The following is a 14,936-nucleotide window of genomic DNA, read 5'->3' as shown; positions in this document are numbered from 1 at the left end:
CTTATTTTGTTTTCGGATTAACGAACCTTCGGAACAACGAACCTTATTTCGTTTTTAGATTAACGAACCTTCGGAACAACGAACCTTGTTTCGTGTTCGGATTAACGAACATTATTTCGTTTTCGGACTGACGAACCTTCGGAATTACGCCACAAATGTTCGGATTAACGAACCATTCTTAGTTTTCGGATTAATGAATATCGAGGTATAGATAATTTATGTGTTTCGGAATTACGAACCTTCGGAATAACGAATCTACGGAATTCAAAGTGTAACCTCAAGTCTGCGCAGTCCCCCGGGAGTCCCCCTTGTCTGCGCACCCGCGTATTTGCGCGATTCTAGTAAAAGAAGATACGCAACGACCACAAACTTTACACATGCAATAAATAAAACGATATTTATTGAAAAATCCGACTCAAAATGGTGGAAAAATATTGAATTTCTGGCATTTCATGTGACCGCCTCAAAATGCAGCCTTTAACATCAAATTCCCGAATCGTGTGTAAAGTGAATGGGTGCGTAGACATGGGGCACCATCTTTTTGTTAAATCTGAAAATTACTGGCCGAGGTTCCTTTCCAACAAAGTCATATATTTTTCCCAGATTTTTATAAGATTTTTTGCAAACTTACTCATAAGAATAAAATAAACATTAATAAGTGAAATTTTCTGTGGAACAAAAAGATATTTAGGTTTAATCTTAAGTTGAATTATTAGGTGCGCAGACATAGGGCCAACCATCATACCATTATGTCATCAAAAGAGCGCGTTGTAGCTCCATCACCTACGATTCTGACACTTATTTCATCCCATGTATGTGTGGTATCTTTCATCAGCGGATCATGCAGAAGATAAGCTATTCCTCACGGACCTCGCAGACAGCGCCATTTATGTGGGCGACAACAGCGGACCGAACTTCTTCTCATCTTCCTTCCGAAGGCTGAATGTTTCTGGGGTTGAGGACCCAGTTGGTGTGGATTACGATTACAGGAATGAAATGGTCTACTGGACGGATGAGAGTAGGGGGACAATCAGTAGGGCTAAACTTGATGGCTCAATGCAGGAAGTCTTGGTTGATGTGTTTGACGGAGTTGGATGTAAGTCATCATTTCACTTTATATTCAAAGATATAAATCACTTCAGATCGATTCAAATCAAGGCCGAAAAACCCACCATTTCTTTATTTTACTGGCTTTTTCCAGTCCACAATGTACTAGCCATACATAACGTCTATCATTCATTTTGTTTATCATTAATTGTTTTCAATGTCACAAATAATCCAAACCTATTTTTGTGGTTTTTCATTAGCTGTGACGATTTTGCATTTCAACGTTAACAAATTCGCTAAAATATGAAATATCATACCTCAAATAAATTGAAATATTTATGAAATTCCAGTCTAAAACAAATAACAAAGTTCGTCGATCGAGAGGCCATAGGCTAATAGTAATTCATATTCTTGCAAAAATTGACAAATTTAGATAATGCTCCGTTTGAACATTAACAAACATTATAAAGAAATTATTTTTTATGTACACACACGTGCATGCTAAATTTAGATAAACGACAATGTCCTTTTAGGTAAACAATAAATACATACTACAGGAAACCATCGTGACTGACTTGTGTTTAATCAGGTTTCGCAAATCCTGGGGCTGTTTGATAAAAGATTAGAATATAACACTTTACCATGAGGTATCATGGAAACCTCCATTTTTATTAGCGATTGAGCCCTTCTATCTTGGTCGGTAGTCCTCGTAGTAGGCAATAACATGTTGGAAGAGTTTCCCGCTGAATACTCGTGCAAAGACCATCGCTAAATTCAAGCGCATTCTACCAAAAATAATATTTTAAAGTAATAAAGCTTACTTATCATGAGATTTTAAAGTTTATAAATGACAGATTTTATATAGGCCTATACTTGGAATTGAGTTTTTATTGATTTGTCTTGTTGTTGTTGTTGTTGAGCCTTACCAGCGTCCGAAAAAAAATGTGGGTGTCGTGAACAATTAAAAGTACACATAACAAGCATGCCAATAAACAGTTTCATTACGAAATATTATAGATCCTGAAGGAATAGTATTAGATTTGGAGGATGAACGGATGATTTGGACAGACACCTTACTTGAGAAGATCGAAAGTGCAAACCTCGATGGATCATCGAGGAATACTATCATTTTTACCGGCCTTTACCTGCCATGGAGTATCACACTCTCCTACAAGAGAAAGTAAGAAGTTGGCTGAAACAAATTATCTAAACTCTGCAGGGCCGCAGAACCGGGAAGGGGGAGGAGGCTGGAACCCCTGTAGTCTCTCCCATTTTTCCCAGTAAACTTGTAAAAAAAACAAATGGCCAGCAACTTGCGATTTTACGCATGTTCAGCCCCCTCATCCGATTTCGGCTCAGTCTCCTCCCCTACTCTGAAAATCGTTATGCCTCAAGGATTGGACACAAAGCAGATGTGTCTGACAAAAATTAATGGTCAAAATAGGCCAAAATACACTTTCTACCAATTATCTGCTTCACGTGATCATTTCCTTTGTGTGTTATATACTGAAATCCAAACTTAATGAAAAAATCATTCCAAGACAACTGTCTGTCAAGGGATTCCAAGATATCTGAATATGACCCAGATTGGAATATTTCGATATGACTACCATGAAAAGCTGTACTTCGACAATGCTACATAATTTTATGTTGTTTTCCAGGGGCTGATCCAGCTTTCGCAAATGGGGGGGGGGGGGGGGGGGGGCGAAAAACCCTATGTTTTCCGGATCGGCCGCTCAAAGTTGATTTTTGTTTCTTTGAATGGGTAGTCAAAACAGTCACGTCTTAGCTTTATTCTTAAAACACATAATAAGCCCTAATTGAATAGTGCGAGCGCGCAGCGCGAGCTATTTTTTTTTTAAATAGAAATTTCATGTATTCTGTCCTGAAAATTTAATATTCTGAGCAATGTTTGTGATCGTGAACAGGATGCATTTGAATAATAATATGAATAATCAAATAATGCGAGATGAAAATATTTGACATTCTGATCTAAAAATTTGGCATTCTAAGCACAAGATAGGTATGAAGTAAACAATTAATGCGAAGCGCGAGCGGAAAAAGAGATTTAGACCTTAAAAACGGGACACTCTATTAATGTTTTGTAAATCATGGAAAGGATGAGTAGTTGGGTATTTTTCTATATTATTAATAATATATATATTCTGATATTCTAGATAATCTAAGCACGTTTTGAATAAAGAAGAAGCTGCGTATCTCAATAAACATGTTTGAGTGTGTTTTTGATATTTAGACCTAGAAAATGAATAATGTGCAAGCGCGAGCTAAAAATTTGATGTAATGATTTGAAACGGGCTAATTTGAGCACTATTTCAAGCAAAAAGCACTCTGTCGAAAAATTGTGAAGTTGATATGGATCGCACTTAACAAATAATGTGAGCGCTAAGCGCAAGCTGATTTTTAAATTATTATTTAGACCTAGCACCGGGGCATTGTAAGGACATTTTGTCATCATTCCCCCTTCTAAGCGGGAAATGAAACTAGTCGGTCCATTCTGAAAAATGGGACAATCTCATTATTAGGAATTCATGAAACTGTTATCTTATTCATCAATATTATATCAAAGAGGGCTCGAAATTCGTTTATATCATGGCATGACAACTGGAAATGTTAAGCATTTTTGTTTAATATGGGTTTACGGCCTACTTGAGCGCATATATGCGCTCAAGCCCTCCTATGAAGAGCTACTTTGTGAACCAACAGAATACGGTGCCACTGCCACTGCGAGTAGGCCTATGGGGATTTAATTAGGCCGGCCGTTACGAAGCCGTAAATTAAACATGGGTATAATACCTCATTCGTATTTTTCTTTCTGTTTTTCAGCGTTTCTCTCAAGTTAAAAAGGACACCTTATTTTGGTTGCCTAAAAATAGGGGACCGGGCCGGCTCCCCCACCCCCCCCCCCCCCCCCCACCTCTCTCGCTCTTGGATCCGCGCCTGATTTTCTGTTCAAATAATTTACTTCTTTATTTGATTCTAGGACACTGTATTGGACTGAGCACGGGGATGGGGTGTTCATCGGGGCAAAAATTGAAATGGCCACCAAGTATGGTTTTAATCGTCGCGTGCTTGTATCAACGAACATCGCGCAACCAAACGGCCTAGCACTAGATAGTCAAGGTAATTATATCCTTAAAATGGTTGCCAAAGTTTTATTCATATTCACGATTCAAATCCAGGACGCTATTTTGCCGTATTTTTCAAAATGTATAATATTACACTGTCAGATACTGTCTTTCTCGCTCTCTCTTCAACTCGTATATATTTTTTTTATTTAGTGAGTGTGTATTTATTGCAAATCTGGATTAAGAATTATCTCTATATGAAAGGAAATTATGATTCATAATTAATTACCAATATATTTTTTTATTTCCCTATTATATTTTCCTGCTGTAATTATTGCGGCCTACTATTGTGAAAAGGCCATGATTACTATCTTTAATGATTTTTGAAAGTAAATGGTTCTATCTCATGAAACGTGAACACAATTGTCTCATCACACATCACTGATGAGTTTACACGAGTGTTAGGTCACATGGTCAAGGTCAAAATTCGTTTAGGGTCAATGATCTTGTATAGTTGTTTGGATTGATTGAATCGTGTAATGTAGGTGGGACTATCAGATCTTAACTTGTTTTTCATTGTCAAGTATAAAAAATAATGATATCTCTAGTATGCCTACCACGTATCCAGTTATAAATTGGAAAGGGATCCATGATTTTACAATTTTACTGTTGGAGATAGCTTTGTTCTTGTTCGGTCACTGCTGATATGAAGTAAATAAAGAATAAACTAATGGTGTTGTGTTATAGAGCGCACCCAATGTCCAAAGAACGTACATGATGCTAGCCCCACAAAAGTTATCTTGCATATTCATAATACAAACATTTTTTTATAAATAAACCTTTGCTTACACAATACTAGAGACTAAGCATTGTCGTTACCTTGTTATAGATTCCATGTATTAAGCTTCACTCGTGATTTTTCTAGTTCAATTTTTCCAGCTTGTCCGTGATGCTGAGCCTTATAGTTGCATACTATGAAATGCAAATGTTATTCGTAAGAAGCAGGACAAAATTCTTTTAAAAACATCACTTTCCCCATAAGTATTTCTGTCCTCGTCATCTACCCCGCGTCCTCTTCATCATCATCAACATCACCATTATGTTTTAAAAAGTCACAAAGAGGAATTCTTTTTCACCTATTACAGAACAGCGCCTATATTGGACGGAAGGATTTTATGACGTCATAGAATCAATAGATCTCGACACCTTAGAACGTCAGGTGCATGTTTATGCAGAATCCGGGGATATATTTGTTTGGGGGATATCCCTCTACTTCGATTCAATCTACTTTACTGAATTTGGGTCCGCGATGCTATATGAAGCTGAACTTGGGGAAGAAGAAATACGGAACGTGAGCGTCCATGCATTTCCTGTTCATGTAAAAATCTATGCAAGTGAGTAGGCTAATTTGTGTGCAACAGGGTGGATGTGAGGGTGTGTGTGTGTCTAAGGGTGAGTGTGGGTGTTAGGGTGTGCGGGCTCCATGTGTGCGTTTGTGTGTCCGTTTGTGTGCTGGTGGTGTGCACCGGGTGCAAATAATGTGAATTTCTGACATTCAGCGTATCCTGCTTTGTTTAAGAATATTATATCTTTTTTATATTTCAATTGACAATTGAATTTGAAAAGTATACATTAATCTTTGATCACAAATAGCACAAAACACTAACATACGTGTTTTTAATTCATTTTGTTCATTAGTACTTTGATTCATCCAAGGCATTACTCATCAGTCAACTAAATGATAGCTCTATGGCGGAAATATAATGATTAAATATATAAGCATGTAAAATGTATACAGACATATGTTAAATCGATGTGAGAAAATCTTACTCGTTGAAAAGAACAATTATAAAAGTTTTGTAACTTCTGAAGGTTTCCATGGCGAAGAAGAAGAGTAGTGGGTTTCACGGTACACCATTTATTTTTCGTGGTCAATTGTTGGTCCTTAAAAGGGTCATCCAAACTCGACGTTTCGACTAGTGTGTTCTTTTCTTCAGGAGAATGAAGACGACAGGAACACCCCTGTGAAAACGTCGAGTATGAGCGGTCCCTTTCAGGTCCTTTTCAGGACCAACAATCGCCCAGGAAAGTTACATGGTGTACCGTGAAAGTGAAATTCACAATACATGGAATTTCCTCCATTTTTGGGGGGATTGATTCTAACTTATCTAATTTGACTCAGTGATCTATTTTTTTTTTCTTGGGGGGGGGGGGGGTTGAGTGCGCCTGGTGGATGCCTTCCCACAGAGCTCTTAGTTTCTATCTTAATTTGTATAGTTCAAGCATATGTTTTCTCTTTATTGCTATATGATGTCTTTGTGCATGACTCCAGGAACCTACTAGACAATTTTTGTCTCATTTTTTGCTATATTTTTCGTATATTTGCTATCCTATGTTTTTTTATTTTACCACTGCATTACTGTGTTGTAAGTAAGTAGCCATCATCACATGCATGTTGAACTTTTGTTGTACAACATAGGGCACAGTGTACGGCTGTGCGCACTTTCACAATGAAATTGGCTAGCCTGACAGCCTTAGCATCTATTGTATCCATTTGTATTGTGTCTTTCACTACTGAACTTGTTCTTTATACTGCTGTTACATGTACATGTAATGCTGTTAAACCTGATCCAAATGGAAAGTACAAGTATGTTGGTACACCCATTCAACGGTATGCTAATTCTCTTTCTAGATTTCGCATTTTGCTACTGATCTCAGGAGACATCAACCCTAACCCTGGGCCTTCTTCTAGTGGATCCAACCTTTCAGCTGACTCTATTACATCACATTTTACATATGATAGTCAGACACTTCATGCACTTAATATAAGGGATAGTTGTTCCACGATAAGATGGCGGGAAGATAATCCCATTGTATGGGACCGGTTGGTGTCTCTCGGGATCAGTAGACTTTGTCGAAGGCGGAGGACACATCGGGGTAAGAGAGGAGGGCGAGGTATCTTTAAGGGGCATCTTAAATTTGCCAGCATTAATTCCCGGTCGCTACGTAATAAAGCAACTATTTTTCAAGATTTTGTTATAGATCACAAATTAGATTTTGTCTGTGTAAGTGAGACATGGCTGACATCAGATGACGATGCAGTCGTAGGTGACCTGTGTCCTGACTCCTACACTTTCAAGCATTGTTCAAGGGTCTCTGGGCGTGGCGGTGGAGTGGCTTTTCTTCACAAGGACAGTCTTCACGTTGTCACCAAGCCGCATGAAAAATTCAACAGTTTTGAATGTCTATCTGCAACCATCTCCAACGATGTTAATTGCATGGAAATCTCTGTAATCTACAGGCCTCCTGGTAGACATAGCTTTTCCAGATTCCTAGATGAATTATCTGATTTCCTGGATAGAAGCATATATCGAACTCCACCTTTTATCATACTGGCGACCTGAACATTCACCTAGACAATAACTCTTCACCTAACACACATAAGTTTAATGATCTAATTAGCGGTCACGCCATCTCTCAGCTAGTTGAGCTAGTTGATACTCCAACACACGACAGAGATCACATCCTTGATGTTGTCATGGTTAGGGACTCTGATGATCGAGCTCTCTTATCGAAGCCTCGGGTCATACCTGGCATCTCAGACCACTCTGCCATCTTATGGAAGGTCAACTTTCCCAAGCCGAGTCGGTCCCAATCCACTGTAATCAGTCGCAACATCAACAACATCGACAGGGTGGCTTTCGCGAACGACATCACTGAATGTGACATCATTGCTCCTAGGACAGAGAGTACAAACTTTTGTGTCGACACCGCCGTACATCGTTATAACTCTGAACTGGGAAGGATTCTCGATATTCATGCACCCCCGAAAGAAAGGAAAGTCCGGATTCATGTTGACTCTCCATTGTATAATGACAACATCCGCTCTCAGAAGAAAAAAACGAAGAAGGCTGGAGAGGCAATGGCGGCAGTCTTCACTTCATATCCTCCGGGAACTCTTCTCTGCCCAGGGTGACCTTGTCAATTCCTTTGTGAAGAGGGCAAAGCGTTCCTATTATGTGGCTATCATTGAAGACTATCACGACGACTCTAAAAAACTCTTCTCTGTAGCTAATCGGCTACTGAACCGTCGACAGTCATCACCTCTTCCTTCCCACTCAGACAGATCGCAAATGGCGTCTACTTTCCTTCACTTCTTCCAGACCAAAGTCAAGATGATCTGCGATAGTTTAGCACCAGATGAGTCTCCACACAGCCAGCTCACTTCCTCTTCCTTTGAAACTATCCAACCTACCACTCCTGACGAGATCATGTCACTTTTACGTAAACTCCCTCCCAAGTCATGTCAGTCAGATCCCATTCCCACTAAATTACTTAAGGATTGTTCCCCTTCTGTTGCTCCAATTCTCTCACATCTAATTAATATGAGTAAAGAACAGGCATACGTTCCTCCCTCTCTGAAAGTTGCTTTCATTACCCCACTGTTAAAAAAACCCTCTCTGGACCAAAACTCCCTCCAAAACTACCGCCCAGTTTCAAACTTACCATTTTTATTCAAGATTCTTGAAAGGATTGTGTTCTCTCAATTGTCTGAATACCTTTCGGATAATGATTTGCTCGATCCTTTCCAGTCAGGTTATAGGTCTTATCATAGTGTAGAAACACTACATCTTGACGCGTCTAATTATATCCTACAAGGCATGGATAAAGGGAACACCACAGCTCTTTTGCTGTTAGACTTGTCCTCCGCCTTCGACACGGTAAATCACACTATCCTTTTGAACATACTTAGTTCACTCGGTGTTAAGAGTGAGGCTTACAAGTGGTTTGAGTCTTATCTCTCATTCCACTCTCAGATCGTTTGTATTAACGGTTATAAATCTGATGCTTTGCCTCTCTCTTGTGGAGTACCTCAGGGTTCTGTGGGCGGGCCAACTCTCTTTTCGATTTATTTATCTGGATTGCGACAAGTTCTGTTGAAACACGACATAAAATACCATATTTATGCAGACGACATCCAACTCATGATTTCCTTTAATTCGGATCAACTAGCTGCAGAAGGTTCCATCCATCGTCTTGAATGTTGCATGGTTGATGTTCACAATTGGCTGACTTCTCACTCTCTTAAGTGCAATCCAGCCAAATGTGAATTTCTTCTTTTTGGCTCCAAAGTACAACTAAGTAAAATCCACATCGACTCCATGTCATTTTCTGGCCTCACTGTAAATTTGTCAAGTTCTTGTCGCAATCTCGGTATAGTTTTTGATTCTCACATGACAATGTCGAATCACATTTCTTTTATTTGTAGATCAGTTCGCTACCAATTGCGAAATATTGGTTTTATTAGGAAATACTTGTCTCGACCGGCCACAGAAAAATTGGTTCACACTTTAATTTCGTCCCGTCTCGATTTTGGAAACTCTTTTTTTTTAAATCTACCCCAGAATCAGTTAGTCAAAGTTCAGAAACTTCAAAATACTGCCGCTCGCATCGTTTCTCTATCCACCAGGCGCACTCACATTACTCCTATTTTAAGATCCTTACATTGGCTCCCTGTAAAACAGCGTATTATGTTCAAGATTTTGTTGTTAACTTTTCATTGTGTTCATGGCTCATCTCCCCAGTACCTTATTTCACTTATCAAAAGTTATACCCCTTCAAGATCCTTACGTTCCTCCTTTTCCAATTCTCTTGTTACCCCTAACATTTCCAAAACCTGGGGTAAAAGATCATTTATTTACTCATCCTCTAAGCTATGGAATAGCCTCCCTCAAAACATCAAACAGTGCTTGACTTCTGAAACTTTCAAACATTACCTCAAAACATTTCTGTTCAATTCTTCTTAATTTATTTTATAATTTCCTAAAAAGCGCCTTGAGCACTCTACAGAGTGGATTTGGCGCGATATAAGTCTAATTATTATTATTATTATTATTAATGCCCTATATTCATTAAACCTCTGTGTATGTATTTTATCATAGATCTCACATGCCCTGATCCGATCAATTGCGAAGGCAACAGTGCGTGTGAGCTGATCGGATATGACACACCATCCTGTACCTGCCTGCCAGGGTATACTGGACCAACATGTTTGGATGGTAAGTTTCATCACATGTGAAAACGAGTTTAACGTGTAATGGGAACGGTCATAGCTGTCTTAAGCATTCTTCCAAACCACTTTTGAAAACAACTTTACGATGTGGTGTTCAAGACCGCTGTGCTACGTACCGGTTTTTAAAGCGCAGGTACAGACTCCTCTGAGAGCGTTCCAGTAGCAACCAGACGGTTTTACGTGAACATGGTGAATTGCATGGTTCTGGTAACAGTTTAGGAGATGGTGATGAGAACGCCAGTAAGCGATGTTTCAAGCTGGTTTCCTAAAATTGTTTAAGGGAAACCAGTTTGAGAAAACATACTGTGAACGGGATCCAGGAGGCGATCTTAACGATATTTCAATCCAGTTTTGAAAACCATCTCGCGAGGTGGTTCTGAAGACCACTTTTGCTTAATGGTTTAAGTGCAGGTGAGGACTCCACTGAGAGAGTTCCCAGAACATCAAGACCGCCTTATGTGAAGTGGTTCTGAAACCAGTTCAGGAGATGGGGGATGAGGACGTAATCGAACCGATCTTCAAATCTGGTTCCCTAAACTGGGTTAAGCCACAACAGTTTTTTTTTATTGAGCATTGCTGAATCAAATTAGCCTATTCCATTTTAACCGTAATGCCGTCAAAGTAAAACCACACTAACAATTGATGATACCATGTATTAACTTATGTAGTCCTAGATCAAATAAATTTATCATTGGAATGCTAATCACTCTACATTTAGCATGTGCAATGTACGTATAAAGGTTATTTAGTTTAATAAAAAAATAGATTTCTTTTTCCTGCACTCTATAAAAGCAAAAAAAAATGTTTACCCAATTATTTTGCAGAATATGTTTGTTGGGGAACAGAAATTTCAAAATACGGCGTAAATTTTAGAAAAATAAAAATGTAAGATCAGTTTTCCCCAATAAAACGTGCTTTTAACCATTATTGTACCAGAATGGCATGCGTTTTATCTTTTAATCAACGTTGATTGGTTCCTTACTCAACATTCTAACATTCAACATTTTAAAATCAAGTACATGTAAGTTTTCATTCTCTTGTTCGTTCTCATCGAAATATGCCCATTGTAATTTGGTATTTTTATTGCAGAAATCACATGCCCTCTTCCTTCTAATGAGAATTCTAGTACCCATTTTGTGGACCCCAGTCCGATATACTTTAACGGCCAAACTCTGGTTGAAGTGTGTGATAACGGTAACGAAGAAAGAACGCATGTGTGCAATGGTTTCACAGGCGAGTGGTACACAACTACATTAATCTACTGCACTGGTAAGTATCTCGTAACAATCTGATAAGTATTACCGCTGAAAAACTTTTTACTGGGAAGTCTGCCCTGAATTGTTTGTATCAATGATTATGCCACTTTAAGTATTGTTATAGGGAGGCTTCCCTTCTTCGTTATCATCTATGGGAGCGAGCTCATCCATGTTCGTTATGCATAGAACGCAAAGGTTAACATTCAATGGACATTGTATATACGTAAATGTTTATCCGTTGAATCTTTGTTTGTTTGTAGTTTTTTTCTCGTTTGGTATGTGCATAACCAGTTTTTCTTCATCGAATTCTTCTTCTCTCCAGCTCTTTGCGTCGCTCACACTCACGTGCAAGCGGTATCCATGGTCTCCGCAGGAAGCGCTGTTTTGCATTTCATGTTATTCTCATAAAATTTCCGGTCATTGAAAATCAACCTTTTGCAATGTTGAATGATGATGAGTTATACAATTTGTTTAGGCCGAAACCCAACAGAATAATTGCAATCTGCCTTATTTTGAAAATCTTGTATCCAAGGAAATGAATTTAGCTGCAGATTTAAACGATAATAATGACAATAATTATCACAGTTCAAAATACTTTACCATAAATCAATTTAAATCTCCTGATAAGTCAGCAAATACATTTTCAATAATGCACATGAATATAAGGAGCCTGAGCTGCAACTTTGATAATTTACAACTTTTTACTGATTCATCTCCACAAACGAATTTGTCTGTAATCGCGTTAACTGAGAGGCTGTTCACACCGCAAGGGGGGACCGTGGGCGGACCGTGGATCGCGCTATCGTAGCGCGATCCACGGTCCGCCCATTGGCATTCGCCGGATTCACACCGCAGTGAGATAGCGCGGTCTATCGTAGCACCCCCTTTTTTGAGAGGTCCTGTTGCCATGACGCGTGACGTCATGAGGTCAGAGCGGTCAAAGATTTCGCGCGCTATTACGAACCCGTACTAGTTAGTTGAGAGCTCGATATCGCTGTGCCTATTATGCTAGCCGGCCTACGTTTATTTCATGGCGTTGTAGAACGATGACTTCCGGCGTGCTATCGTAGCTCGGGTTCACACCGGCAGAGATAGCGCGATCTAGCGCGCGCTAGACCGCGCTATCTCTCGTGGACCACCCCCAAGAGGTGCTCCAGTGGCACGCCGTTTTGGCTCGCCGTAGCTCGCTGTTGGGCGGACCGAAACGACGTTGTACCTTCCACACCGCAGAGATAGCGCGATCTAGCGCGCGCTAGATCGCGCTATCTCTGCCGGTCTGAACAGGCTCCAGGACATGGTTATCTCAGGAATCTAATAGTTCATACTCACTTCCTGGTTACACCTTCGTAGGAAATAATAGAGGTAATAGAAGACTAGGAGGGGTAGGTCTCTATATCAATGGAAAGTTAGAATATTTCGTACATAGTGGTCTTAATTGTATGAATGAATTTGCTGAATCTATCGTTATTGAAATTCAAATCCAAAAATCTAAAAACATTATTATCGCGGTATTTTATAGACCTCCCAACTCCCACACACATAATTTTTTAGAATACTTACAAGATTTTCTACAAAATCCAGTTTTTATCAATAAAGATTGTTACGTAGCAGGAGATTTCAATATAGACATATCTAATTCTAACCATAATGCGTCACAATAATTTTTTTACATAATGATATCCTCATCTTTTTTACCATTGATTACAAAACCAACCCGGGTCCAATCTGCAACCCTTATTGATAATATTTTTTTGTAATTTTACTCCTTTACCCGAGTCGGGAATTATTTTATCTGATATCTCAGACCATTTTCCGATATTTTCAAGAGTCCCGTTTAGGTTAACAAAAAATTATTCCCCGCAGCAGAAATTCCGAAAAGTAACGCCAAATAATATAGCGAGATTAAAAGAAGGTCTAGAAGACGCCGACTGGTCTGAGGTGTTAAGTTTGCAAGATACCAATACTGCATATAATGTATTCATTAAAAATTTTACCACACACTTAGATAGACACGTACCATTAGTCAATAAATGTTATAGTTATAAAAAGAGACCAAGACTTCCTTGGATATCGAAATCAATATTACGGTCAATAAATCGCAAAAACAATGTATACTATGCCGACAAAATAAATCGTTCAGAGAAGTCGCATCGCAATTACATTATGTATAAAAATACCCTTACAAAAATTTTGCGCAGCGAAAAACGAAAATACTTCATAAACCAATTAATTCGTTTCAAGCATGATATAAGAAAAACATGGAAACTATTAACAATGCATTATATAAGTATAGCGTAAAATCGAACATAAAAACAATAAAACACAATGATATCGAAATTCATGATTCTTTTCGGATAGCTGACATATTCAATCAATATTTTTCACAGATCGGAAAAAATCTTGCCGACAATATACCATTGACACAAAATAAATTTTTCGATTTTGTTCACCGACCAAAGCCAATTTTTGTTTTCTATTACCAGTACATAGGAATGAAATAATAGATACAGTGAATAACTTAAAAAACAAAAAGAGTTGTGGTCACGATGGTATTGATAATATTTTATTAAAGAATGTCATAGAATATATTGTTGACCCATTAGTACACATATTTAATCTTTCCTTAATTAATGGCGTCGTGCCAAACAATATGAAACTATCTAAGGTAATACAAGTGAACAAAAAATGAGATAAGAAAAATGCATGTAACTATAGACCGATATCTCTATTGCCTACTCTATCAAAGGTTTCTAAAAAGGGTGATATATACAAGACTATTAGATTTTTGAATAAATATAATACAATTTCTGACTTTCAATTTGGATTCTGCCAAAAGCATAGTACATCTCATGCTACTCTTTCATTTGTTGAAAAAAAATCACAAAAGCTATTGATAACTTTGAACATACAGAAGGTGATTTTCTGGTCCTCTCTAAAGCCTTTGACACTATAAATCATGAAATACTTCTATACAAACTTGAAAATTACGGAGTCCGTGGAAAGGCCTTGGAGTGGTTCAGAAATTACCTAATAAACCGTAAACAGTTTGTTAACATAAAAGAACGAAATCTATCTCTACTAAAGGTCAATTAGGGCGTTCCTCAAGGCAGCATACTGGGCCCACTTTTATTTTCGATCTATATAAATGACATTCACAATTCTTCGACAATTTTATCTTACATTCTTTTTGCAGATGATTCAAATGTACTTTATTCTCATCCTAATCCCGATATTTTAAGTCAATATATTGAACATTAAACTGGAGAAGCTAGTACAATGGATAAGATCTAATAATTATTGTCAGTCAATGTACAGAAAACGAAATGTATGCTTTTCAGCAATTATTTAGATAAATTACCATACGATATAAAATTTGACAATACTGACATTGAAGTGGTCGCTTCAACAATTTTTTTAGGTCTGATAGTAGACAACAATTTATCTTGGAAAACACATATTGCTTCTATATGCCTT

General features: G+C 38.2%; 1 protein-coding gene across 1 annotated transcript in view; it reads left to right on the top strand.

Moving 5' to 3' along the window:
• Positions 1-210: 210 nt before the first annotated feature.
• LOC129271846 (low-density lipoprotein receptor-related protein 4-like) overlaps positions 211-14,936 on the top strand; it is a 57,035-nt gene continuing 42,309 nt past the window's right edge. The window contains exons 1-5 of the mRNA XM_064106860.1: positions 211-1,096; positions 2,065-2,227; positions 4,049-4,188; positions 5,279-5,527; positions 10,076-10,192. Of these exons, the coding sequence (XP_063962930.1) occupies positions 811-1,096; positions 2,065-2,227; positions 4,049-4,188; positions 5,279-5,527; positions 10,076-10,192 (955 nt within the window). The 5' untranslated portion in view covers positions 211-810. The remainder of the gene's footprint in view (positions 1,097-2,064; positions 2,228-4,048; positions 4,189-5,278; positions 5,528-10,075; positions 10,193-14,936) is intronic.

The sequence above is a fragment of the Lytechinus pictus genome, chromosome 11 (genome assembly GCF_037042905.1).
Source record: "Lytechinus pictus isolate F3 Inbred chromosome 11, Lp3.0, whole genome shotgun sequence".
In the NCBI taxonomy this organism is placed as follows: Eukaryota; Metazoa; Echinodermata; class Echinoidea; order Temnopleuroida; family Toxopneustidae; genus Lytechinus; species Lytechinus pictus.
Note: the sequence above shows the minus strand (reverse complement) of the source record. Positions and strands in the feature narration are given on the sequence as shown.